This window comes from Strix uralensis, chromosome 17 (assembly GCF_047716275.1).
Source record: "Strix uralensis isolate ZFMK-TIS-50842 chromosome 17, bStrUra1, whole genome shotgun sequence".
Classification (NCBI taxonomy): Eukaryota; Metazoa; Chordata; class Aves; order Strigiformes; family Strigidae; genus Strix; species Strix uralensis.
In genome coordinates this window covers 14,510,815-14,536,230 of record NC_133988.1, presented here as the reverse complement: position 1 = coordinate 14,536,230, position 25,416 = coordinate 14,510,815, and the positions used below count along the sequence as shown (strand labels likewise).

At 52.9% G+C, this 25,416-nt stretch overlaps 3 protein-coding genes across 22 annotated transcripts in view; 2 read left to right on the top strand and 1 right to left on the bottom strand.

The window, feature by feature from the left end:
- The first annotated feature begins 3,494 nt into the window (after positions 1–3,494).
- On the top strand, positions 3,495–10,439 carry OGFOD2 (2-oxoglutarate and iron dependent oxygenase domain containing 2). Of its 8 annotated transcripts, none has more exons than XM_074887170.1 (8): positions 3,495–3,719; positions 3,802–3,858; positions 5,922–6,032; positions 7,022–7,121; positions 7,267–7,308; positions 8,247–8,371; positions 8,857–9,114; positions 9,754–10,439. In XM_074887170.1, exons 1-8 carry the CDS (start codon positions 3,597–3,599, stop codon positions 10,027–10,029), a joined length of 1,092 nt encoding a protein of 363 aa, XP_074743271.1. In that variant the 5' UTR covers positions 3,495–3,596; the 3' UTR covers positions 10,030–10,439. The 8 variants fall into 8 exon arrangements, with proteins under 8 accessions (XP_074743271.1, XP_074743270.1, XP_074743274.1 ...); XM_074887169.1 differs by having other exon boundaries at positions 3,802–3,876; XM_074887173.1 differs by lacking the exon at positions 3,802–3,858.
- A 1,182-nt stretch (positions 10,440–11,621) lies between these two features.
- Positions 11,622–19,499, top strand: ARL6IP4 (ARF like GTPase 6 interacting protein 4). 2 transcript variants are annotated; one of them, XR_012631294.1, is made up of 7 exons: positions 11,622–11,741; positions 13,503–13,708; positions 14,085–14,429; positions 14,902–15,019; positions 16,922–16,991; positions 17,182–17,365; positions 19,350–19,499. XR_012631294.1 is itself a non-coding variant. In XM_074887177.1 (6 exons), exons 2-6 carry the CDS (start codon positions 13,513–13,515, stop codon positions 17,236–17,238), a joined length of 786 nt encoding a protein of 261 aa, XP_074743278.1. In that variant the 5' UTR covers positions 11,622–11,741; positions 13,503–13,512; the 3' UTR covers positions 17,239–18,162. The 2 variants fall into 2 exon arrangements, 1 of the variants encoding a protein (XP_074743278.1); XM_074887177.1 differs by lacking the exon at positions 19,350–19,499 and having other exon boundaries at positions 17,182–18,162.
- Positions 18,239–25,416, bottom strand: part of PITPNM2 (phosphatidylinositol transfer protein membrane associated 2) — a 142,001-nt gene continuing 134,823 nt past the window's right edge. For all 12 annotated transcript variants that reach the window (XM_074887155.1, XM_074887166.1, XM_074887165.1 and 9 more), the window contains 4 exons: positions 24,718–24,867; positions 24,447–24,630; positions 23,024–23,152; positions 18,239–22,743 (listed from right to left, as the gene is read on the bottom strand). In XM_074887155.1, coding sequence (XP_074743256.1) covers positions 22,399–22,743; positions 23,024–23,152; positions 24,447–24,630; positions 24,718–24,867 — 808 coding nt within the window. In that variant the 3' untranslated portion in view covers positions 18,239–22,398. The remainder of the gene's footprint in view (positions 22,744–23,023; positions 23,153–24,446; positions 24,631–24,717; positions 24,868–25,416) is intronic.

The following is a 25,416-nucleotide window of genomic DNA, read 5'->3' as shown; positions in this document are numbered from 1 at the left end:
CAGCCTGTTTGCTTTGGAATGGTAAGACAGCAGGAGAAACAAGCAAAGTTTCTTGCTCCAAACACAAACCTCTACTGGCCACATGCACTTTCCAGACAGACAATGTCACATGGTGACACACACCACGTGAGTGCAAAATAAACACTTTCTAGGAGGAATTAGGGAATGGTTTTAAAACTTTTGCAGAGAACTGGGGCACCAGCTCTCCTGGCCTTGGGGCTACTCAGAGAACCACTTCTGCCTCTTTCTCCCCTCCCCTGATAACAAGAGGATAACAGGCTCTTCCCAAGGACTTTGTAAAGAGCAACTGAGATGCACTGCATGGTCTTTCCTGTAGAAGGAAGAGTTCTGATCTCGTGGCAAACCATCTTGTGGACATTGAGTATTTTTGCAACACACATCCCAGTGCGCCCCATTTCACTGCAGAGGTGCAATGTAACCAACAACAGAGGAGCCCACCTGTAAAAAATTGTAGCTAGGGCTTTAGCCACTGATAAGGGATCTTTCTTCTGTAGAGGAGCCGCCTCAACCCACTTAGTGAAGTAGTCAGTCACAAGGAGGACATGTGTATTGCTCTGGCTTGTCTCAGGAAAAGGTCCTGCACAAACAAGCATCAAGAAAAATCAATGTGATGCCGTAATATCACCCAAATGAGGCAAGTTAAAAACCTAGCCCAACAAAATGATCACTGCAAAAACAACGACTCTCTTCCGCAATGTCATTTGGCCAGTACATTTCTGTGACTTTTGTCAGCAAAAATACACTCATTATGGTCTCAATTCTGGGAAGTAACGCACACCCACAACTCCCATTGTGTGTGGAGAGGGAACGGAGCCAGACACACGGATCAGGTTGCACCTTGGTAGGCTGCTGTGGCCTCCTTGGCACCTCCTCACACAGACGCAGGCAGCTTTCACTCCCACACGTGCGGCAGTGTCTGTCACGCTTCCGGACGCTGGCGCGGAAGCCTTGAAAAGCCTGTCTGTCAGCCACAAACACTCACCGTGAATGTCTAATCCCAGCACTTCCCAGGGTGATTCCACTTTGACAGGCCTTGCTTTCCGCGATACATTCTTGTTGTGCTCTGCGTTCTGGCACGTTTCACACATTTTGATCTGGAAAGGGAAAAGACATATCAAAGGACTTTAAAATATGCTGATGAATTCTGTCAGATTCAGGCTGGATAGGTTATGAGATGGACAGCACATCTGAGCAGCTTCCCTCCACCCAATAAAAATAGCGAGGCGCAAGAAAAAGAGGACAAAACACAACAGGCTGACACAGCTCACCTTTCATAAAATTTACCTGACAGCCTTCTCTGACACAATAACCAATTTTCTCAACGTGGCCTATAGCTAAAACATTTCTCACCATTTTTAGGCAATTGTTTATTGTATTGTAAACTTCTACTGCCAGCTAGAAAAATCATCAGCCCCAGGATGCTGGAGGAGCACAAGCTGCTCAGACTATGCAACGCAACCACATTTCTTCAAACCACACTGTTGCAGAGCCCTGCTGCAGGGAACTTTCAGCAAAAAAACAGGTGAGGTAATGTGGCCAAGGAGAGCCAGCAGAAACACTGAGCTCCTCCTGTTACAATAATTTAGGGAACTGGGCAGCACTGGTAGGAATCCAGACTGCACAAAGCTAGACTCGGCAACACTCCTCTGAAACAATCCCACATTCCCACGCTGGCCAAAACTGCCTTGCATGAGGAGGCCTACCTGCACTTTCCTGACGCTCGGGGAAAAGACATCCAATCTATCCAGCTGCCTCGGGACGTTCCAACAGTTTCACCTGCAGTTACTTAAGTATGTGGCTTCAAAGCAACAGGCACTAGAAACGACATCATCCCTGCATCAGGGCTCTTCTAGCTGCTCATTTGGGACTGCTGCCTGAACGTCCCAGGAAATACTGGTGTCATTGACAACGGTCAATGCTCTCAACTTACCCAGTCCACAACATCCTTCACAATCCCCAGCCAGTAGTACCGGCTCTGAATCCGGTGCACGGTCTTTTTCTGGCCCAGGTGGTTCCCGATTTCAGTGAAATGGCTTTCCAGAAAGACTTGCCGCCTCCGTTCAGGATCCACAATCACCTCACGCTTTTCCTCCTTCTTGGGTCCCACATAGTAGAGGCAGCCACCTGCAGATTCGAGAGGTTTATCTAAACCAACACGCTCTCACAGCCATTTCAGCGACTCAGTCCCCGTGAAAGGGTTTTTCTACATCGGGAAAAACAGGTGAGACACAACAAAGGGGGACTGTTGCCTTGGGAGCTTCTGTAATGCCTCTGGATAAGCTGTGAAACTGGAATCATCCCCCATAAACCCAGTGACCTCTTTTCTGCACCCAGGGCTGAGCAAAATCCTCTGGCTAAGGTAAAGCCAACTGGGTCTCCAGAGGCCAGCTGTAGCCTACCCCAGGTTGCCACAATCCTCACTCTGCGCCCCAAAAGCGACACCAAGGCACAGAGGTGGCATGAGAGGGGCCGCGGGTACCAGCAATGGTGCATCCCACAGCTCCCTCTCTGCAAAGCAGCCGCGTATCCTCCCCACGCTGTGGGGAAGGTGTATCTGTCCTCATGTGTGGGGGGCAGGCAGGCCTTTGCCTTCCTGCCAGCGGGTCGCTGTCCCCCCTCCACGCCTCTGCGGCGTCCCTGGGACCTCCCCGCCCGCTCGGGCCCTTCATCCCCGCGGCCGCCTCTCCTCAGGGGGAGGCCGCGGCCAACGGGCAAGGCCGGCGCTGCCGTTGTGCCCCCCGCCCTCCTCGGCAGGCCCCGTCGGGGCTGTCCCGCCGTGCCACCGGGGTTCCCACCGTCGACGACGAACTTCTGGGCGTAGCGCTTGAGGTTCTTCCTCTTGATGGAGCAGAAGCTGGGCGGGAAACAGCCCTCGGCCAACAGCCGGTAAATGTCCTCGAACTTGCTGCTGGGGCCGCACGACTCGGCCGCCACCACCTCCTCCTCGGCCACCTGCAGCGCCGAGTCCATGGCGAGCATGGGCCGGGCCGGGCCGGGCCGGGCCGGGTGCCCCGGGACCGGGCTGCCCCCGCCGGGCGCGGCCCCCGCCTGCACGACGGCCCGCGGCCCCGCGAGGGGAGGGGCGTGGCCGCAGTTCTCAGGGACCGTCTGCAAATAATCCTCGGAGAGCGTTACCGCTCCGAGCAGGCCCGGACCCGTTCATCAGCGCCCCCGCGCCCCGTCACGGCAGCGGCTGGCCCGCTCCCACCGCCGTCCCCTGCTCTGTCAGCGCGGGCCCCGGGCGGTCCTTGCCCGCGGCAGCACCGGGAGTCAGCCGCGGGGCCGACACGGGGTGGAAGTGCGGTCTGGGCCCTGCCAGGGATTAAAGCGGCGGGGAAGCGGCATCGCTGCAGGCCCCGGCCGTGGTGACGCCAGGGAAATGACAAAAAAATAAGCCTAAAACTGGGCAAAACGGGCAAGTTTCGCCTCCCCGCGTTTTTCTCCCTGCTCGGAATTTGCCGACGGGCCCTCGCTCGCGCCGGCTCGGCCGGAAGCGGCGCTTCCCCGCTGCGCGGCGGAGCCGTTTGGCGACCGGACCCGCGTCCGGTGCCTCTGCCCGTTCACCGGCGGGAAACATGTCCGCGGGCCGCCCGTTCCTGGCCTGCGCCTGCTTCTTCTCGGACAACATCTTCGTGGGGCGCTACGGGCTGCACGTCCAGTACCGGGACGAGGGGCAGCTCCGCCGCGACCACGGGCGGGTAATGGCGGGGCGGCGGGCACCCCTCCCCCGGGCGCGGAGGCCGAGGCCGGGCGGCGGGTGACGGGCCGGGTGTGTTGCAGGCGCTGCGGGAGCGGGGCTGCCGGAGCGAGGAGGACTTCAGAGCCGCGCTGCGGGAGGTGAGCGCGGCCTCGCCGGTAAATCCTGTCAGAGCGGGCCGGGGGATTCGCCTCCCTGAGGGGACCGAAGGCCTCACGGCGGGGAGGACCTGCGGAGCCCCCGCCTCAGCGGGGACTGCCCCGCGGCGGGGAGGGGACACCGCACCCCGGCTCCCCTCAGGGGATCCCCCTCCTCCCTCTTCACCTGTGGCATTTCCACACACACGGGTGGCCCCGGGGGTCGACACGGGCGCTGAAGGGAGCCGGGGAGACTTGCTCAAGCGCCAGGCCCTGGCCCTGACAGAACTGGGCAGCAGCTCCCCGGCGCCTTGTGCTGACCAAAGCCGGTGCTGGACAGAGGCCAAAGAGAAGAAATCCTCTCCTGGCACCTTGATCCGTGGCTGGATGCTGCCGGTGATGTGTTTATACTGGCAACACCCTGGAAGTAAATACTGTAATTCAACACGTTATCAGAATGGCCTTCCATGCCTCTCCCTAATTGGTTTTAGTTACCTGGCTCCCAGCACCCTTCTAGTTCGTATTTCCTTGCCGCTTCTTTTCCCCATGACTATTAAAGGGTGCCTTGTGATGGGATCACACACCGGCGGTCCTGCAGAGTTCACATGAGGTCTGCCACAGAAGGTTATTGCAAGAACTGCCCTCAGGGCACTCTTTAGGGAGGGATCTGTGTTTCTTTCCAGGCTGGGGACAAAGATCTGTCACACAACCAGCTCCAAATTCACCCAACACAAAGTGGACAGACAGCTTCTTTTAGGGATTCTTGGCAGAATGGTGATGGCACTAAATCGTAGTTAAAGCCTTATTTTCTTAACAGGATATTATGATTAGTATAGCACAGAATTTATTATTTGAATGACACAGCATTTCTACAAGCAGAATCAACGTAGCACGATAAGCAGTGTAATACAGAATTTATAATACAACTTAATTTAGGATTTCTAGATCCTAACTTATCATTTCTAATCACGTAGATCCTAACTTAACTTTCTAATCACCTGGCCCCTCTGCAGATCGGCTCAGATCTCAATGCAAGGTTTGCTGTATCAATATAACCATCATAATGTAGACTTGAAAAATCATAATAAAGAATATGAGTCACTCACTCAGTCCTCAGAGGAAGCAGATGATGATGGAGGTGTCCCTGGCCCTGGGAGGGGGTCACATCTCTCACTGTCCAGCAGCGGTTCCAGCCCGAGTTCCCCACTTAGGGCTTGTAATTGCCTGATTTATAGACAGTGGTCAGGGTGCTGTTACGCCTCCCTGTTCTGTGACGGGGTCATCAACACCACCTGGCTGGCCTTGTGCCCAGGGACCTTGAGGCTGGTAGGGAGGTGAAGAAGAAATCTGTTTGGTTCGTCTACTTGGTTCACAGGACCTTCAGGGCCTGATAATGAGGGAAAGGGAATGAATACGTGACCCGCTCGGTCACAGAGAGTGGCTGCTTGCCTTATAAAATGGCATTAGTTATGCTGACCACATCACCAGGGGTCGGGAGCAGGGGTACTGGTCACACCCTCCTTCCTTTTTTGCTGAGGAATGTTATAAACTAGTCTCGTGAGGGGTTATTAAATAGGAAGAGCTGCCTGAATCAGCTGCTACTACAGCTGTTTCCTCTGAAATGACAGATCAGCCTGTCCCAACACTTAGCAGTAATCCCTTCATGACAAGTCCTGTCTCCCTCCCAGCAAATATCTTTATTTTTGACAATGCTTATATTGTCAGAACATAAGCCAGACTCTTAAAGCATATGCTGGCAATTCATGAGGCGTCAGAATGCCTGAAAGGGCTGAAACCTTGAAGCTCCACTTGACGTGTCCATGGAAAGACTTCAGTTATTTTTTAAGCCATCCATAATGAGAACGTGTCTCAAATCCCTCGTGGGCATTTGGCTTTTCAGGTATTTATTGGACTTGTCTCGACTACAGAAAAGCAAAGGCATACATTCTGTCTCCCAGAGGTGCCCGGAACAAAAATAACTTGTTTAAAACAATGAGCAAATTCCTGGAATTGTTTCAGTTATCCCTTTTGATTTTCTAACAGTATGCTCTATTGTTTACTTGTAGATTGAGGCAGAAGTGCAGAGAAGAAAACAGTTAATTCATCAGTCTGTGGAACGCAAAGCCATCATCTCAAAGTGCTACAAGCGGAAACACCCAGAAGTGTACCTTCTGCAGGTAGACAGTATGTCTGGAATCTATTTTGCACCCAAGGAATTGCCTGACAGTTTATTTTTGCAGTAGGAAGCTCTCTTCTTGGGATTGCCCACAGTGCTAGGGCTGGACTGAATTAAAACCAAAGTGTAGCATATTAAAACTGAATTAAAAACTTTTATAGCGTAGCATATCCTCCAGGCAAGATTCTGCCTGGCTTATAGCCAGATAAGGGTCATTCTGTATTGAAGCTGTGCCAGCACCTGGTACTGGACTCAGAATACTGTTAGTAATTTAGACCTAAAGCATCATTGCAGTGAACGGGGTCGGTGAGGTCTAACGAACACCCACGGAAATCAGCATTTATGGGTTAACATACAGACTAGTGACTGTCATCTGAAAGGGGGCAGCAGGCTGCTTCCATGTATACATCCCACTGCAAATGCAGGGTAGCCCTTGTTGTTGTGGGCTACTCTGCTTTGAATTTCCTCATGTTTGCTAGACCCAAGATTTTTAATTACCACAGATCAGCAGTAACACACACACAAGTTCTCACAGATTTACTGCTCTGTGATCCTTTAGTAACAAGTTCTGCTGTTGTCTGTCATGATCTGTGTTAAAGTGCTTAAAGTGCTTAATGCAGAGCATAGACACTCTGTGCTGAGGCCATGACAAGATGCTAAATGTACTAGGAAAGGCTTTGCACTTACCTGTTAGGATTCCATGAGGTGAGCTAGGCTCTTTCCCATCACACTAAGGATAAATGTGGCCAGTTATACTTGGAAATCCATGAACTAGAGCAAGCATCAACTTACCTAAACCACCAAGAAAACCACCAGTAACATTCTGCATTTCCTGCCACAGAAGTAACCCAAGTGGAACTATCAGCCTTGTTCCCTACTGTACATACTTTCCTGTGGCTGCCTGAAAGTCCATTTCCCACTTGGGCTGTAAAAGACTGCACAGGCTAATTGTGTTTCTATGTATTTTTATCATCCTTCCCTTGACACCAGGATTCATTCCTGGCCCCAGATTTTCTAGAAATCGTGAGATACTGCACATCACCAGATGCCCATCTCCATGGCCTCCTGCGCTACATCGAGTCCTTCTCAGGTAAAGAAAACAACACATCAGCCACAAAGATCTTGCTGTGTGACAGTGCAATTTCAGTGATGACAGCTGTTTTCAAGGCCTGTCTTTAATAGCTCAGATTTGATACACAGCTGAGGCAAACAGGATGTTATTTTCTGCTTGACAGGAGTCTCTGGAGAGGCAGTATTGTGCAGCAGTTATGCTCTGGGTGAGATCCTGTTTTCTGCTTTTCCAAGCCCAGTCTGCTGATGTCTCATCAGAGGCTCTAGCTGCAGCAGGGCTGGGGTTTTGGTTGTACCACAACCTCACAGGGGAGGCTGCTGAAGGAACACTGTTAGCCCTGAGGAGCTTGGTTTTGCCCCTGCAAGTGCTTTACCATTTCAGACAATCCCTGTTGGTTAGTCTGAGCTGAAATAGTTTCAGTCTAGATTTGAGTCTTTTAAAATGAGATCTGGGTTTTTAAACTTCCCTGGAGGAAATCTGTGAAGCTCTCTCCCAGAAATGCTGACAAAATGTAGAGGGGAAGCTGCAAAGTTGCCTCCTTTTCTCAAGACAAAAAGAAAGATACAAATGTGTGTGTGCAGAGCTCCTGGATTTGTCCAAGGCACGATTTCCAGATGCACAGCCTTTTCACACTGTCTTTATCTCAGCTTCTACATCCTCGATACTGAGCTCCCCTTACACAGCCCTTTAGGGCTCTACCCTGAAAAGCAGCTCAGAAGGTCTGGTTTTCCCAGAAGGTTGGCACTGGATGAGTCAATCCCACATCCCCTAAATGACCTTGAGTCTCCTTCTTCCAGGAGGCTGTATTCAGGCTGCCTGTGATGAGCTGTTGATTCACTGCCCTTCCTTTAGACTCTCCAAACACTTCCTTGGTACCTACAGCAGGCATTTAAATCGGTGCCAGATCTCCCAACTGGATGGGGAAGCCTGGAAACGAGAGGCCAACACAAAAACCAACAAATACATCCCACAGCTGATCCCAGGGAATGGTTCCCAGCCCTTTGACCAGCCTGAGCACAAAGTGCAGCACGTGGGTCCTGTGTCCTCGCTGACACCAGCACAGTAGAGCTAAACAGCACGACAGCCAAGAACGCTCTCACCTGTTATTTTCCCCAGCAAACAGTGTCTCCCTTCTCTTGACAGATAAGAGGATCTATCGACTCCCAGTGTTCACAGAGGAGTTCTGCCAAGCCTTTGTGGATGAGCTGGAGAACTTTGAGCAGTCGGATATGCCTAAAGGCAGGCCCAACACTATGAATAACTATGGGGTAGGACTTACTATCTCTTGTGCTTCTTTAGGGAGGGTGTTCACAAGCAGACTCTGTTTACCTCCTTGCTTCACACTCCTTTCCCTTCCAAAATGTCTGTAATTTGAGCACAGCACAGTTTGAGTACAGCCCCCTTGAAGTGAAAGGGTTGAAGGCATGTGTGTTACACAGACAAAAGGATTGGGGAATGCAGGGAAAGGGGATGGGAGTTGGTATCTCAGAGAAAAGAGCACCTTGTATTTAAGCAATACACAAATCAAGGAGTCAATTTTTAAAGAACATTCAAATTTTGATCTTATTCTGTCTTTTCCCCATCACCTTCCACCTTCATCCTCCTCCTTTTGCCTGTAGCTGGAGCCTTTGCTCTAAAGTTCTTCATCTGAGCAAGCAGCAGGGTCAGAAGAGAACAAGGCAGCTCTGCAGCAGCTCTGATGAAGCGGCAGATGTAGTTGGTCAGCTGTTCCCATCTTCTCTCTTTGAGACAGGTTTTGCTAAATGAGCTTGGGATGGATGAAACCTTCATCACGCCCCTGCGTGAAAAATACCTGCAGCCCATAACGGCGCTGCTTTATCCCGACTTGGGGGGTGCTTGTCTGGACAGCCATAAGGCGTTTGTTGTCAAGTACTCGCTACACGAAGATCTGGATTTGAGCTCTCACTATGACAATGCAGAAGTCACCTTAAACGTTTCACTGGGAAAAGACTTCACAGAAGGCAACTTGTACTTTGGGGATTTCAGCCAGGTACTGACCATATTCCTCATCTAGACCCTGATTCTATTCCCCTCTACCTCCCCCAGTTTCAAGGCATTAACTGTGTCACTTGGGACAGTCAAACCTGCTCTGTCCCTTCCCCCTTTTTTTAAGTGTCTTGGTTATCCAGGAGCCTCTTCTGCTACAAGCATGTTACCGATATTCAGGCATAAAAGAGAGGACAGAGACAGCTATCGTAGTAGAAGCTGGAGTGACACAAACCAGCTCATCTTTCCACAACTGAAACAGTGAGCAGGAAGGTGCTGAGAGAGAGAGAAGAAATTTATTTCAGATGAGACTTAAACCTAAATCTGTAGCCCCTATTTCCAAGGGACTCCTGGGAAGAGAGGGGTAAAAGCTCCCATACACTGGTGAAATTTTTTTGGATTGAAACTCTGTCTTTAAATTTAAGGACCTGGCACTGAGAATGTCTAACTGGAAAACAGTTGTACTAAACTGCTGCTGAGCCACCCCTGAAGTGGCTGCATTTCAGAGGTGCAGTGAATCCTCTCTGCGTTGCTCACTGGGTGCTGTGGGTGAAGAGGTGACAAGTAAAAGTTTCAAGTTATTTGAGCATTGTTCTTCTAGGGACTTCTGGTGTAATGCTGTATCTGCCTCCCTTTGTTCCAGGAGCCTACCCCTGTGCCAAAGTACATAGAGATCCAACATGTAGGAGCCCAGGGGCTGTTACACCGAGGAGGGCAGATCCACGGGGCACTTCCCATTGCCTCCGGGGAACGCTGGAACCTCATTATTTGGATGAGATCATCCGCCATCCGCAACCGGCTCTGCCCTATGTGCAACAAGAAACCTGAGCTGGTGGAAGCAGAGGGGTTTGGAGATGGCTTCACAGAAACCCCGGAGGATGACGTGCCCGAGACTGTGAATCTCTGTTCCTTGTGGTAGCAGATAGTAGAGCCTGATTTTTCCAGACCGAGTTGCCTCAAGCTCCTGTCTGACCTCTCAGACTGTGCTCACAGACTCTTTGATGGATGCACGAGTCATGTAGGACGTAGTTAGCACCTTGGAAAGCAATGCAAAACCAGTCCTGCTGGGATTAGGGAAGCCAGCGGCTCGGACAGCCAGAAGAGCTGGTACTCAGCTCCCCAGGGCTCACGCTGGGGCACTGTGTGGAAGATGTAGAAAGCCTTAACACTTTGATTCACTGCAAAGGCTCTAGAAATATTTTCAGGTGTACAGGGAGAACACCCAAAGCTGCTTGGCCTTTGTGAAGACCTCTGTGGCAACAGCAGCATCCCGGGTCCCACTGTAAACGGAAAACAATGGTACAATAAAACCCTGCACTTACCCCTTCTCTGCTGTTCACAGGGACTCCTGTTCTCTTCCAGGGGAAGAGCTTTTTGTTGCTGGGTGACAGTGAAGGATCTGCTCAAAAGTGAAATACAGGTGATTCACAACAGGCTGCTGGGAATAGCGTGGAATTATTGTCACCAGAGGTGTACCTAGCCCAGGCTCAGAAAAATCCATCAGGAACAACACAGGGAGAGCTGATTCCACAGGGTGGCTGAGAGGATCTCTCAAGGCCTCCATGAGCTCTTTTGAGCAGAAATTTCCCTTTCAAAGATTCTGTGAAGCTTATTAAGCAAGCACAAATGAGCTTTAGAGACAAAGCTCTGGGAGCCACCTGCAACGTAGTAAAACTTTGCAGAGGAAGGCAAGAGCGTACATTTAACTCCCTTCCTTTACTTGCGTGAACAAGTGAAAATATTGTAACTGGGTGCAGCAGGCAGACCTGGGGCTTCTTGGTTTGGTACCAAGATCCCCTGGCAGCAAATGAATTAGGAGGGTCAAGTGTTTTCCCAGTTTTACCACTGGCTGGCTGAAATCACGGACTCTCCCATCTACAAGACAAAGAAGCCAAATACTTTTTGATTTGGTGGCTGCATTTGCCTCTGTGGAAAGTTAATTGTATATATTTGATACACACATACGCCACTGTGTTTACAGTGGCTTTTTCATTTATTTATTCAACTGCAGTAATTACAGCGTGTGGACTTTGCATCACTGATAGCTGTGAAAGGCTGACTGCGAGCTGCTCGCACAAAGGGTGCTGATTTCAGCCTTCCCAGCAGATCCGCTGTATTTCTGGCCGGGGATGCCATTAGCACGCAGCACTGATTAGCTTTTCATTAGCAAAAGCCATTCAGATCGCGTCTCGGGAAGGAAACCGGCTGCTGTATTTGTGCGCGGAGCCAAAGGGCTGGCATCAAGAAACTCAGTCGAGAAGTTGTTTTCCACAGCAGAAAGCGTTAGCACTTCCTATCTGCGCCTGCATTAGGCCCAAAAAAATTAAGCTAAAGGGCCTAAAAACTTATGCTAAAAAAAACCAGCTAAAAGGCCTAAAACCAAGCTGAAAAAATATTAAGATTAACCTAAAAAAAATGAAAGTTAAGCTAAAGAGACCAGCGCGGGCCCAGCGAGGGCGGAACCGGCGGAGGCCGGAACCAAAGAGCGCGGCCCAGGTGCCGCCCGGCCCCGCAGCCGGAAGTGGGGAGAGGCCCCCGCGGAGCCGGCGGGCGGAGCGGGGCCCGGCCCGGGGCCGGCGGGCGGAGCGGGGGGCCGGCGGGCGGAGCGGGGCCCGGCCCGGCCCGGGCGCGGTGAGTCCCTCCCCGCTCCTTCCGTCCTCTTACCTGCGGTGGGGCCGGGCCGGAGCAGCGGAGCCGGCGGAGGGGAACGGGGCCCGGCAGGGAATGGGCTATGGGGGGGGGCGCACGCGCGGTACGGCGGCAGCCGGGGGCGGGGGGGGCTGTTAAAGAGCTGGACGCGCGGGGCCGCGCTCTTAAAGGGACCGCGTCTTGCGCCGGGCTCTTAAAGGGCCAGCGCACCTGGTACTGAGCTCTTAAAGGGCCAGTGCATCTTGCGCAGGTTCTTAAAGGGTCAGCGCGCCTCGTGCTGAGCTCTTAAAGGGCCAGCACACCCCAGGCTCCCTGTGTTGGGGTGAGAGGGGCAGAGCAGCCGCCGGGCTCCCGCCTCCCCGCCAAGGGCCGGGTCTGCGCGAAGCCGGCTGGGCAGGAGGAGCGGCCCCGCTGTGGCCATGAACTCGGTGGCAGGGTGCAGGTGAGACCCCAGCTTTGGGGTGTGAGCAGCCTGAGGTGCTGCCGGGATGGATTCGGGGCTCGTCCTCTTCCCGCAGCATCACCCCAGACTCGCCGGGATGCTCCTGGCTGCACCCAGCTCCGCATCCGTTGACCCTGTTGCTGTGGTTGTATAGAAGCGGGTCCTGCCGTCCGATGGAGTGCACCCAAGACCCAAACACCGTCCCGCCAGCAAGGCCCTGGCGCGAGGGACGGCTGCTGGGTGGGCGGCGATGAAGGACGCTCATCCTCAGAAACTTCCCTGCATGTCCTTAATTGCTTTGGGTTGTGTGGTTTGTTTTGGGTTTTTTTCTGGTTGAAATTTCCGTTTGGAAATCGATCAAAGGTCTGATTCACTTGGGAGCGAATCACCATTTGGGGATGTCGAGGTGGTAAACACGCAATTAATTAAATGCAGTAGTTGGAGAGTGGCTGTGAGAAAGCATTTCCCAGATACTGCTCTGCCGACGGTGCCGGTTTGTTTTTTAAATTAATGAGAACATATATCACACCATCTCTGGCCTGTGGCTGCTGGCAGCTGGTCGGGCTGATGGACGGGGATGCCAGCTCAGTGCATAATCTGTTTTCTAAAAGCAAATTGGAATATTAAAAATTCATCCCTCCCCTTGGCTCGCGCCTGCTCCCGGCATTTTAGATAATGGGGTGACTGACTCCGTGTTCAGCCTGGGGAGGATGTTTCGTTCTGCTGACTGTTGCCGCAGCATTGATCATACCTTGCTGGCGTCTGTCTGCGGGTGCAACGTCCTCCCGATGGCTCCCAGCCCCATGGGGCCATCATGGTCCGTAGCTGCCGGGGGTTGTCCCTGGGGTCATGGGGCACAGCGTTGCCTGCAAGCCCCGACGGGGATCAGCCCGATTCTCTCTTAGTCATCACATCTGGGGACAATTGTGAGAGGTGTGGGGAAAGCCTGGTGGAGGTTTTACGCTGAACCTGCTTGGAGGTGGTTGTTGAGGCGGGCAAGGGCTGCCCGGGGATGGCAGTGCTGTGCCTGCGCAGCCACAGCTCCCTGCTGAGGGCTCCATTTTGTGGGTTGATGAAATTCAGTTTGGCCACAGCGGCGTGATGGGTCACCCCGACCTATCCCAGTGCATTGGGAGCTCAGCGAGAGCGAGCGGGAGCAGAGAGGGAGTTTAACAGGAACAGGTCTTCCAGGGCTGGTTGGCTCAGAGTTGGATTTAAGATTTTTGTGGCTGCTGGACATGTTGCTGCTGAGCGAGGGTGGTCTCCTCCGTGGCGTAACTCATGTAACCTGTTCCCTCCAGGGGCTGATGGATGATGGCCCACAGCCAGTCTCGGAAGCGATCGCGAAGCAGGAGCAAAAGCAATTCTCGGAGCAGACAGGAGAGGAAGGAGAAGAAGAGGAGGAAAAGCAGCAAGGACTTATGCCAGGGCAGCAGCTCTCCTCCGAAGAAGAAGCGGACCTCTGGGTCTCACAGACACAAGTCGAGCTCAGCGGCAGCTGGTGAAGGTAGGGGAAAGGCCCACGGCCCAGCGCTTTGCCCACATTTTCCTGGGGCAGGTGCACAGAGGGGAGCCAGGAGGGAGAACAGGGTCCCTGCTTTTAGCTAAATCGGTGTCTGTCGCCTCGCTGTGCTCTTTGTGCTGATTTTAGTCTCATTCTGACAAGCGTGGAGCCCTACAGCCCCTCCAGGTGCTGGTCCGGCAGCGTGGCGCCGCATGCTGTGATGTGTTAAAGGCGTTACCACAGAGGGGACTTTGCCCTGGTGTTGGGGGTGGTTTTGCTGTTCAGGCAAGAAAGAAACCAGGCTGGGAGGGGGATAACCAGCACCCCCTCTGCCGCGGGGCCAGAGCTGCTCCATTCAACCTCTTCTTATCTATTGCAGAAAAGAAGAAGGAAAGAAAGGACAAAAAGAAGAGGAAGGCAAGTACCTCTTCCTCTGAGACAGTGTCTTCATCTACCAGTTCCTCCTCATCTTCCTCTTCCTCCAGCTCCTCTTCTGATGACTCCAGTGACAGTGACTCCAAAACAAAGAAAAGTCGACATGGCAAAAAAAAGCGAGCGAAACAGAAAGACAAAAAGAAGAAGAAGAAGAAGAAGAAGAGACTAAAGAAGAAATCAAAGAAGAAGTCAAAGGAAGGGGCTAAGGAGGAGAAAGCCAAGGGGGAAGTGGTGCCTGGCCCCTCACTGGAGCAGTGGCAGAAGGAATCGCTGGTGGACTCTGGACCAGGTAATGATGATGTTTCCCTCCTGCTGAAGCCAGGGCACACAAGCGTTGCGCTGGGGAAAGACGCTTGCACGTTGCCCTCCCTGGGACCCACGTGAGGTGTCTGAGGGAAGCAGGGCTGTGGTCGGGGGGAGCTCCAGACTCTCCCTCCTACGTACTGTGGCCGCCTTCGAGCCACACCAAATAAACGTAAGGTGCCACCTTCAGCGATTCATTTGTGGAATGTTTAGATGTGGTTTGTAGAGGTGAGCGGGGAACAAAGATGCCAAAGGGAAGGACACAGCAGTAACACGCTGGCAAAGCTGGTACTGGCTTTGGGACGTGGAGCAGCCCTTCCTTTGGGTGGTTCCTCACTGAACCCCGAGTACCGGCGGGACGCTGGCGCGGCACGCGTGTCTGTCCACCGCAGGCGTGGGGCTGTGCCCCTTGGCCAGGAGCCGGCCCCGCGAGCGCGGCTCTAACTGATGCGTTCCAGTTTTGACAGACGAACAAAAATCCCGAATCCAGGCTATGAAGCCAATGACAAAGGAAGAATGGGATGCGAGGCAGAGTGTCATAAGGAGAGTCGTGGATCCCGAAACGGGGAGAACCAGGTATGATCCTCGATGACTGGGTTCAGTTTTGGGCCCCTCGCTCCAAAAAGGCCATTGAATGACTCGAGCATGTCCAGAGAAGGGCAACGGAGCTGGTGCAGGGTCTGGAGCACAGGTCTGATGGGGAGCGGCTGAGGGAACTGGGGGGGTTTAGTCTGGAGAAGAGGAGGCTGAGGGGAGACCTCATGGCCCTCTGCAACTCCCTGAAAGGAGGGTGCAGAGAGGGGGGATGAGTCTCTTGACCCAAGGAACAAGCGACAGGACAAGAGGGAATGGCCTCAGACTGCGACAGGGCAGGGTCAGACTGGCTCTTAGGAAGGATTTCTTTGCAGAAGGGGTTGTTGGGCGTTGGAATGGGCTGCCCAGGGCAGGGGGGGAGTCCCCATCCCTGGAGGGGTTGAAGAGTCAGGTTGACCCAGCGCTGAGGGATCTGGTGGAGTTGGGAACGGTCAGTGTGAGGTTCATGGTTGGACTGGAGGATCTTCAAGGCCTTATCCAACTGAGATGATTCTGGGATTCTGTGATCCCTGGGGAAAAGGGAGGTGGGTTGTCCATCCCCATCCGCGTTGTGTGGGTTGGAGTCCTGAAGCCTGCCTGTCCAGAACACGGCACTGCAGTACCATGCATGGACCCAAGTCCCCTTCAGTGACAAAGGCCTGAGCAGATCCCTCGCAGATCCCCTCCCATCAAACCTGGTGTAACTTACCCAGAAAGTGACATGTTTGACCCCAATCTATCGAACTGTGCTGGGGCTCCATGCAAGGGGCACCAGGCTGCGTCCCAGCTATGGGATGCAGATCCCAGAGCTCCCTGCTGCTGGGGGCAGGAGGTTTGTTCCTTGTGCTGTGCAGAGTTCAGTTTTGCCCATTAAACGGGACTCTGCAAGCGGGTGCAGAGCAGGAACCGGAGGGGTGACTGACACCTCACCCCACTGCTTCACACGCTTGCCTTGCCCCCGAAGCACTGAGCCCCAGTTAGCACCCAGCTGCAAGTGAGGGGGGGAGTGTGTGCCCCTTGGGGTCACAGACAACAATCAAACCCATGTTCGGTTAGCTGCCAAGTAGAAGTGACCCAGTTTTTAATAAACTGCATCTTCTCAGCAAGCAGAAAACATCATGCAGAAGAGAATTGGGTATGACAAGTCCATTCTTAAAATAGAAGGCAGCCTGCGGGGCTCAGGGAGGTGTGGAACAAAGGTCAGTTCCCTCTAAGGCATGTAATGAAGACAATTAAATTTCTGTTCATGTTTGGAGGTGTGAGCCGCCTCCAACACTGCTTGGAATTTGCTCAGCAAGATGCTCCCCGGTCTGGCTGCCTTTCAGGCCCAAACTGGCTCCTATTTCTGATTGGCTCTGCAGTTTCCTGGGGCAGCCAGGGCCAGACCTAAACTCTGTGAAAAAAAGGAAGAGGTTTTGCAGGGGTTGGGACCGCTGCTGTTGACAGTGAAGCCTGCAGATGGTGGGGTGGGTGGGATGTTTTTATTACGAGTGTTTTCTCCTGCTGCATGCAAGCGTGACCTGGCTCTGCACACAGTGCCCACAGCCTGGGGCAGGGACGGCTGACCCGGGCAGGGGGGTGCCCATTTCTCAGAGGCCCACGCTTGTCCTTGCTACGGCGCGGTGACATTAATCCCACAAGAGCAGGGGAAAAGCCTGCTGTGCTATTTAAGCTTGATACGGCCCAAAAAAAGGTCACATAATGCAACTTCAGGCGTAGGTCATCACTGGCCTTGCCTAGAGGTGGTCCCAGGCAGGTACTGGTGAGGGAGCTGGTGGCTTTGTGCCTGAGCTGGGCACAAGAGCAGCCCTTGGGGCAGGGTGGGGGGGCTCAGTGCTGCCTGTGGCTGGGAAACAGCATTTGCCAGTAGCCCTCATGGCTCATGGGCCTGCGCTTGTCTTCCAGGCTTATTAAGGGAGACGGAGAAGTGCTGGAAGAAATTGTCAGCAAGGAGAGGCACAAGGAGATTAACAAGGTAGTGAGGACTTGCCACCACCAGGAGCTGCTGGTGGGTGGGTGGGTGGGCAGGTGGGCGCAGCTGGGGAGCTGCTGCACCCAGAGGTGTTGTCTTGCCTTCCTGGGGACCCCACTGACTCCAGGGGCCCTCGTGGGTGGGTGCTGGTAGTCCTCCATCCCTGTGAGCGCCCGTGTGTCTCCCTTTGCAGCAAGCCACCCGGGGGGACGGCCTGGCCTTCCAGGCGAGGACGGGGCTGCTGCAGTGAGCACATGAGCGCCAGCCACACCGGGAGCCCGTCCTGCTGCCGGCGCCAGCCCAGGCCTGAGCCTCTGTGGCCCACGCAGACAGCACCGCGTCAAGATGCTTCCCCGGGGGCAGTTTCCAGCCGCTCTGTAAGTTATCAACTGGGAAGGAGAGCAACTTTAATGGTTCATCTCCCAGTAAACAGCTTCTCCCCTCCCTCTCCCAACTGGGGCCAGTGTGGCTGTAACACACTTAGACCTGCTTGCCCCGATGCCCCTTTTCGAGGCTGGAGGAGCTCAGCAGCACCCAGGGGACAGGCTCGCTGGTGCTGAGCACCTCAGGGTGCTGCTGCCCCTCAGCTCTGGGCTTTGGTGGGCAGGAGCCAACGCCGCGCCCAGGACAGGGTACGTGCTGGGGCTGCGAAATACGCAGCCGGCTGCCCCTTCCTCCCATCAGGGGCTGCTCATGGCCCCTTTCTTGCTGGCTCTGCATGCCCGTGCCGCTGCGTGGCTCTGCTCAGGCTGCAGCTCTCTGTGCCTTTGAACGCCGCTTTCCGCTGCGCCCCAGGGGCTTTACTCAGCCTTTCTGCAGCTTCAGCTCCTCGGGCGGCGCTGGGCGAGCCCTGGCCTGGCACGCTGCGCTGGGGTGAGGGCAGGCGTTGCTTTGCAGAGGGGTGGCTTTGCCTTGCTGTCTGTCCCTGCATGCCACTCGTGTCCCTTTCCCACAGCACAGGCCCCGTTAGGGCTCGGGGCTTCTCGGGGCCCGTGGAGCAAACAGCTGGCCTTTTCCCCACTGCAAAGTCCATAAATCTACAAACTGTGAAAAAAAAAAAAGGACAAACAGGTTAAGGGACAAATGGGTCCCACAGGACTGATCTGCACTATCCGCACTGAAGGTTTCCACGTTCTGTTCGTCACTGTAACCCCATTAAACTGTCGCCTGCTCATGTCTTGGGTTTTGTGACTTGTCTGTTTCTAGAGTCTCCCCCCTCCCCCCCCCCAAAAAAAAAAAGCAGCCAGAGAAGAGCCTTCCCATTTCTTTAATCTGTGTAACTCACAATGATACTGTACACAAAGCACACCCAGGCATCGGAACAATGCACTAACAGCAAGGAGGAGAAGGAAGTTGTACAGAAGGTTTGTCACACACAAGCGAGTCATCGGCACGGTACTGTACACACAGGGGCGTACCCAGCGCCCTCGGGCATGCCCTCCGGTGCTTCCCCACACACACGTCTGTTCCCCCTAAAGCAATTTTTTATAAATAAAATATAACTAACATCGTTGGAATATAAAATTGACAGTCGAGGGTATCAACAGGCAGAGGGTGCTGAGGACAGGGACCGTAAGGCTTCTAGAACTAATAGGAAATGCAGCAAACGGTGGCGATACCTGAAGAAGGGGCTGCTACAGCAAGCGCGGCGGCTGCTGGGCGGAGCGGGAGTTTGTTAGTAACCCTTTGGCTAGTTACTGCTCTCGGCTCGCGTATCGGACACTGTAAACGTTTTTGGTATTAGAATTTTGCCTCATCTGACTGAGTGATCTAGCAAACCCAGGAAAACAACTCGGAGGGAATGCATGGGCTCCTCTTTTTTATAAGACTTTAAAGGGACAGCGTCAGGTAGAAAGTCTGGCCCAACAGCACAGTAATACAAAAAGCTGCTTTTTATAAAAAATCTGAGCTCCACAGCAGAGTTTGATTCCCATGGAAACAATAAAAAAAAAAAGAAGAGACTGAGGCAGCCTGCGCAGCGCGGGCTGTATTGTGCTAGTGTGCGAGAACAGGACGTGGGCTGCAGCAGAAGCAGCGCGACCGTCGTTGGCCGCACCGATGGCTGCCCAGACAACGGCGATGGGGAGGAGTACAAGAAACTTCATATTCTTTCATTTGGAAGCAAACATTTGTAACAAAGAGAAATTAGGTCTGTAACCTGACAGTGCCCCTTTAGTAAGGATGGAATATACATTCATCTTTCCCTCACTGCATCCAAACGGACCCTCTTCCATACACGTGGAAAGGCATCAGGTCACATGCATTGCTCTCCAAAACAGCTCGGAACAAACAGGTTATAAACACAGAGTTAAACTATTGCTATTGTTCTTTGAGTGAGTAGCACGTTGATCTTTGCTTCAGATAGATGAGTGCCAGATGGGGGCGGCTGAGGATAGATTGATGGAGACTATGATGGACTGAACCGGTGAAGAAAAACTTATTGGCATATTTCCTGGTAACTACACCCACCTCATCTGGTATTATTGCAGCAATAAAGGTCCTGCTCTACAATTGCTTCTCCGTGTTGGATCCGTACAATGGCAACAGATGGGGGGGCCAGGGAAAGGACCCGGGCAAGTTTCAAGAAGCTCAACAAAGGATGAGGATGGAGGTGCTATGATTGTCAGTCTAACTGGTTAGTAGCTGTTTAAAACATGAAGTGATGGAGAGGTGAGTATAATATTGCACTTCTGCATTCATTGACAGTTACATTAAACTTGGTCCATAAAATAATTGCTTTGTACATAATGCCTGAAACAAAAAGCTACATTTTTAAATATTAATAAACCCTGAAGGTTCCAGTCCCTCCAGACATTTTTTTTTCCTCTACATAAATAAATAACTTTCAATTTTATATATCCACTTTTTATGTTGAACATTTACATTCGCCTCTGTTTTACACTATCTACACATAAGAAAATGTGAACATCTCAACAGCATCGGAAAATGTACAGATCATGCCTTGGTTGTGGACTTGGAGGAAAGTTGAATTTTGCAAAGGCCATATCCAAATTTGCAGAAATTATTTTGTGATGTGGTTTGGTGACTTCACAGGATGGATTGTGGCTTGGCTTCCTACTCAGATGGCATCTGTTTGATATAACATTTGACTAACAAAGAGCTGGGACAATTCACATTGTTTTTAAACCCAGTAAGCTCTGGATGTACATTCAGAGAGAGCTAAGCTGAGCTGGCAGAAAGGGAAGTCAGTTTTCGGTAACAAAAGTCATCAGATACATTCTATAATTGAATAATTATCAAAGAGAAGTGGCTAAACATTTTGCAGTCAGGCTGCAAGATGTGGGAGATGCACTGGGCAGCGGGCGGGCAGTCGGGTTTGAGCGCTCCACCGGCTCAGACGCCGCTGGCAGCTCAGCACTGACCCTCCTCTGCCTCCGCTTCGACCCTCCAGCGCCGCGAACACGAGATCTACCTTGGACGTCTGATGAGTTAAGATTTGCCTACCGTGGCCCAGAGCCAATTAGCAGAGCAGCGTTCACAGTGCTGTGTATCTCAGTGCGGCCGTCCTGCACTTCATATTGAAACAGTTAATAAAATGAAGCAGCCAGTCTAAAAAATTCTTTGTTATAAATAAGGTCCTCATAAGTAGAAAGTGATATAAAGACAGGAAAGTGTGGTGGGGGAAAGCAGGGTTACACGTAGTCGGGGAGCTCGGTAGGACTATAAAATCTCCACGTGAAGAGGCCAACTGGAGTCTGTAAATGGGCACCCCAGATCCCCCAGGGTGGATGTCCCTCCGCCCCGGGCGGTGTGTGCGAGGAGGGAACCGGGCCCTTCGCCGGGGCCGGGCTGACCCGGGAGGGACAGAACTAAAGGGGCTTTTTGACAAGCCCTCGCTCGAGGCACTGTTCTCCTCCGCTGCTGCAGAGCGACGCGCTCCCGCTCCCGCGCGCGGCTGGGTGTCACCGGCTGGGTGTCACCGAGGGTGCTGGCCAGCAGCGAGCGCTTCGCCCTGCGCACCGGCGGCTCCCCTCTGCCACACGCCCAGCCCCGGCTCGCTCCAGCAGCACACAAACCATCAGCTCAGGCACATCCACTGAGAAACACACCAGGAAAATTAAGATATGGCCTTTTCTTAAGGTTGCCTGACATCGTTGGCACACTTCCTTACAGTCTCCTTACTGCTGGAAAAACTTCTGCACAGATTATTATTATTTTTTTTAAATATATACATATATATACGTGTGTGTGCATATGTATATGCATATATGTATATATATACACACACACACCCTGGCTTAGCAATATTTCATTGTCATGCACTACAAACAGTTAGGTGTAGCTACATGAGATGGTAACAGGTTTCCATTCTAAAAATCATCAGTGCAAAAAACAATGAGGTTTTACAGTTCAGTAACTACAGGTAAAAGAAGCAAGTCTAGTTCCCATGAAAGCTGCTACTGAACTTGGAGAGAACCTGGGAAGAAGAAAACGTCTCAGAGGTGGGTGTTGAGAGAGTCAGACCCTGCATTTGGATGAGAAGAACTGCAATGCAATCTAGCTGCTGAGTACCTTCAGCTGCTTCCAAATATACGGTGGTTACTTTTGGAAATAATATATAGCGAGAATATTTGGAGACTTTAACAGCAAATTAAGTGTCTGAGGTTTGTAACAGCTCAAACAAAATAGCTTGTATTCCTCTTTTAATAGGTCAACGCATTAAATTCCATCGGCTTCTAAAAGGTCTCTTTAAAAAATAACAGTAATACAATAACAACCCCACTTTCTTGGGCGTGAATCTGCCGATGTTCTGCCTCTACCAACAGCATCGATACATCTTTACGCTTTGCCACTGCACGTACTCCTTGAGAAAGTGGCTGAACTTGAAGCTCTTTGTACAGGTAAAGCTCTCGGTTGCTCTGCCTGGCACAGCCCACGATAAATCTCTCGCCTGGGGCCGTCTGTGCCGGGGAAACAGCATGCTCAGCAAACCCCAAACCCGCCCGTGCCGGCACCGGCAGAGCACCTCAGTCTGACTCCTGGGACAACCAAGAACAAGTTCCCCCAGCCTCGTTCCCCGTTCCTGTGGCTCTGAGGACAGCACTCGGTCACGCGTATCGGAGCGATGGCTAACAAGGCGAGGAGGCACGTATTTACAGTCACTAAACCTGGATAAGAGAAGGAGGCAGGGGAGAGCGCGATCTTGACCTGGAGACTTTCCCCCCCCCAATTTCCAGCTGTTCCTTGGGCTCGTGCTGCACAAACCTGACGCTCCCGCTGCAAGGCCTGCGCGTTCTGCGTGGGAAACATCCCGTCTCTTCCCAGAATACCATGACGTTATTAGAGTAGCACCATATTTACCCTTCCAGCCCGTAACGCGGCCTCGTCCCTCTTTCCTTTTGTTTTCTCCTCCGGTGGCTGCAGCCGACAGTCGCTGGCTCTGGCCTGGCTACTTCTGCCCCAGGAGGCCAGACTCCAGCCGGGACGCTGCGCTCCGGCCCCAGCACCCCGTGGCAATGCTCATGCTTCTTTGGCTGCGTTCCCTGTCCCTCTCCTTGTCGCTGTCGGACTGGCTCTGGGTGCGCTCGGGGCGGTGGCCGGCGCTGCCGCTGGTGGCCGAAGGCTGGGAGGAGATGGTCCGCAGCAGGTGATTCCTCTTGCGCAGGAACTCGGTCTGGCTGGGCAGCCCGAAGCTGCCTTTCCGCAGCGCCATGCGCGTGGTGTTCTTGGCGGGGCGCGAGCGGTGGTTGTACTCCAGCTGGGCCAGGTGGGCTGCGTACCCCTCCGTGATGAACTGCGAGACAAGAGGGATGAGGACAGGAGTTAAGAGGGACGGGACACATTTCCCTAATGGTCACTGGCAGCCAGACGGCGTTTGCTGTGCCAGGTTCGCTGGGGTGATGCACGAGACGCGGAACCACTCAGAAAAATGTGATGGGTCCCGGTATGGGACAGCTCCTGTCCTCTTGGCAACCACTAGCTCAGTCACCAGTCTTAAGGTGAGCAATTTCCCATTGCCCACCCTCGGGAGGCCCTTGGCAGCACCTCTGGGGCTCAGAGAAGCTGACTCCTACCTGGCACTGGCTCTGCAGCTTCTTGGTGGGTCGGCCAACGATGTAGATGTGTGTGGGTGGGAGGCTGATGGAGCTGTACACAGAGATGTCCTTCGTAGAGCCGTATGCTGCGTGGATCCTCATGTGGAGCTGCGGGGAGCAAAAGCAACACGTGGTCAGAACATATGGGTGCCCCGTGCTGCACAACAGGCAGGGCTTGTTTTTTGTTTTTTTTTTTTTTTTAATTTTAAATAGCATTTGTAGGAATCTCAGGTCAATAACTTACGTAAGTTCCCAGCTGGATAATGCACCGCTGTGCAAAGCGCTAATTAACAGAGCTGGGGATGTTTACAGGCCAGAACAAGAGGGGTAACAGCAATATGAAAGCAGATCTCTGCTTGCTGATCCACAACCTTTCCTTGAGGTCTGCGGGGGGCAGAGATGCCACACACTTCACTGCCTACTTGTCCCTGGGGGAAAGGAGTGGTTTGCAACCCCCCTGTGCAGTGATCATTAACGGGGAGCGTTCCCCTCCGCCAGCCACGGCAGCACTGCTGTTTAACTCTGGTGGGCAGAGAAGAAGGGACAGGCAGCAAAATATGCTGCTTTTCAGGGATTCATCTGCCTCCACTCCAAGCAGAGAGCAGCTCCTGGCCAACCCTCTCCTTAGTGGGCTGAAGCCGGGGCTGGCAGGGGAGGTGGGGACACTGGTGCTACCACAGACCAGTCAGATTTGCCCCCGGAGCCACAGGCAGGCCAGGGAGAGGGAAAGGAAATCTCTGATCCTGGTTACAAACTTGTTTTTCTGGAGGACAAGGGAGAGCAGGCAGCAAGTAAGGGCCAGCTGCTTCCGCCACTATGACTGAGGCCAAAACAAGAGTCCAGGAGAGTTAAGGAGGGGCTTTCCCTGCTATTCAAGGCAGGGCACAAGTGCTCAGTTCCTTCACTTGCCAGACAGAGGAAACCTTGTTTTATCTGAAGCTTTTCTGAGGCTCTGGGCTGAGCAATGTTAAGACCTCCCTGGGGTTGAACACTTGGGAAGATGCTCCATGGAGTCTCCCATCAAGGCTGTGTGGTGCAAGGCCATTTCTGCAGCAGCTCCACACCCTCTCAGACCTGCTGGTTACATCACGGGCAGCCAGAAAGTCACCAAACAGGGGAAAAATAGTGCACGTGTGGGGAAGAGAGGCACTGCTGCCTCTGTTTCATTAGGCATTTGGCGCTGGGAGGACCGGTGATGAAATGGAGCAGTGCAGAGCAGAGATGACACAATTTAACAGCATAGAAACTTTTGTAGAGCAATAAAAGGATGAAAATAAAATGAACAGATTAATCTTCCACCGCAGGTCACATTGCTGCCAAGAGACTGGTGCTGACAGGGACAATTGGACAAGGAGCAATTTAAACCTGTGCTACGATCGTATTTCAGCAGGCCCAGGCTTACGTCTGTGATGAGGGATTTCAGGAAGTTGGCCTTGTGCCGCAGCGGGTCGTGAACGAGCCCATCGCAGAAGGAGACGATCCCGTGGGGGAAGTTGTGCTGTGCTAACCACGCTACCACCCTCTGCTTCTGCATGTCAGGGCGGCCCGTGACATAGATAATGAGGTAGCCGAGGTCTTGCCAGTGCCTAGAAGGAAAGCCACAAGGCAATGGATTGCAGACCTAGAGCAATGCCAGCGTAAAACAAACCGACTGCCCCAGCCCTGCCGCTGACCTTACAACGTCGACCGCTCCGGCGCGGACTTTGGGGTCACTGCCCATGATGGATACGCTGGCTGCAAAGGAGCCGTCGATGCTGAACACCACGAACTCTGTCCCCTTCGGCAGGACCGTGATGTAGCTGTCTGCGTACGTGTGGTCACCCCTGAAAGGGATGCAGGTACTTATAGGCATCAAGATATTCAGAAGGTATCACCCGGTCCCACAGTGCACCACAAGCCCACAGCAGCACCCAAAGCTGGCCCAAAGGCTCTAACAGTGACGCCACCGTCGGTTACAGCAGGGACGGGCACTGCCTGAGGGCCTCTGTGTTAAAAGTGGGGATGGAAATACTACTCTGGAGCCCTGGCGTCAGTGACTTAAAAAAATACCCCCAGAAAACCATTGCTGGGTTCGCCACTGAGAAGATGCTCCCCTCCTCCCCCTTTCAGAGCTCACCACCAGCAACTGGAGCTGAGCCAGAGCCCCTGGGCCATGAGTTATCACAAGTACGAAGTTCTGTTCCTCAAGGACAAGTTTATGGTCTTTAAAATATGCTCAGTTGTGCAGTTTTGTAGATGACCGTGAGGCCATATGTCTGTGGTGCAGAAGGCCTGCTCCTGCAGTGGGAACTCAATTACCATGCTGCTGATGATGCAGGTGTCGGAATAAAACGTGGATCTTTCTCTCACAGCTCTAGAGTACAAATAGCTTT

Bases quoted from the DNA above. Each gene is read 5' to 3' on its own strand.
- OGFOD2 (XM_074887169.1), top strand. From the start codon at position 3,597: ATGTCCGCGGGCCGCCCGTTCCTGGCCTGCGCCTGCTTCTTCTCGGAC. The intron at 6,033-7,021 runs GTAGACAGTATG...CCTTGACACCAG, and splicing joins CAGAAGTGTACCTTCTGCAG to GATTCATTCCTGGCCCCAGA. The intron at 7,309-8,246 runs GTGAGATCCTGT...TTCTCTTGACAG, and splicing joins GTGCAGCAGTTATGCTCTGG to ATAAGAGGATCTATCGACTC.
- ARL6IP4 (XM_074887177.1), top strand. From the start codon at position 13,513: ATGATGGCCCACAGCCAGTCTCGGAAGCGATCGCGAAGCAGGAGCAAA. The intron at 14,430-14,901 runs GTAATGATGATG...GATGCGTTCCAG, and splicing joins GCTGGTGGACTCTGGACCAG to TTTTGACAGACGAACAAAAA. The intron at 15,020-16,921 runs GTATGATCCTCG...CTTGTCTTCCAG, and splicing joins CCCGAAACGGGGAGAACCAG to GCTTATTAAGGGAGACGGAG.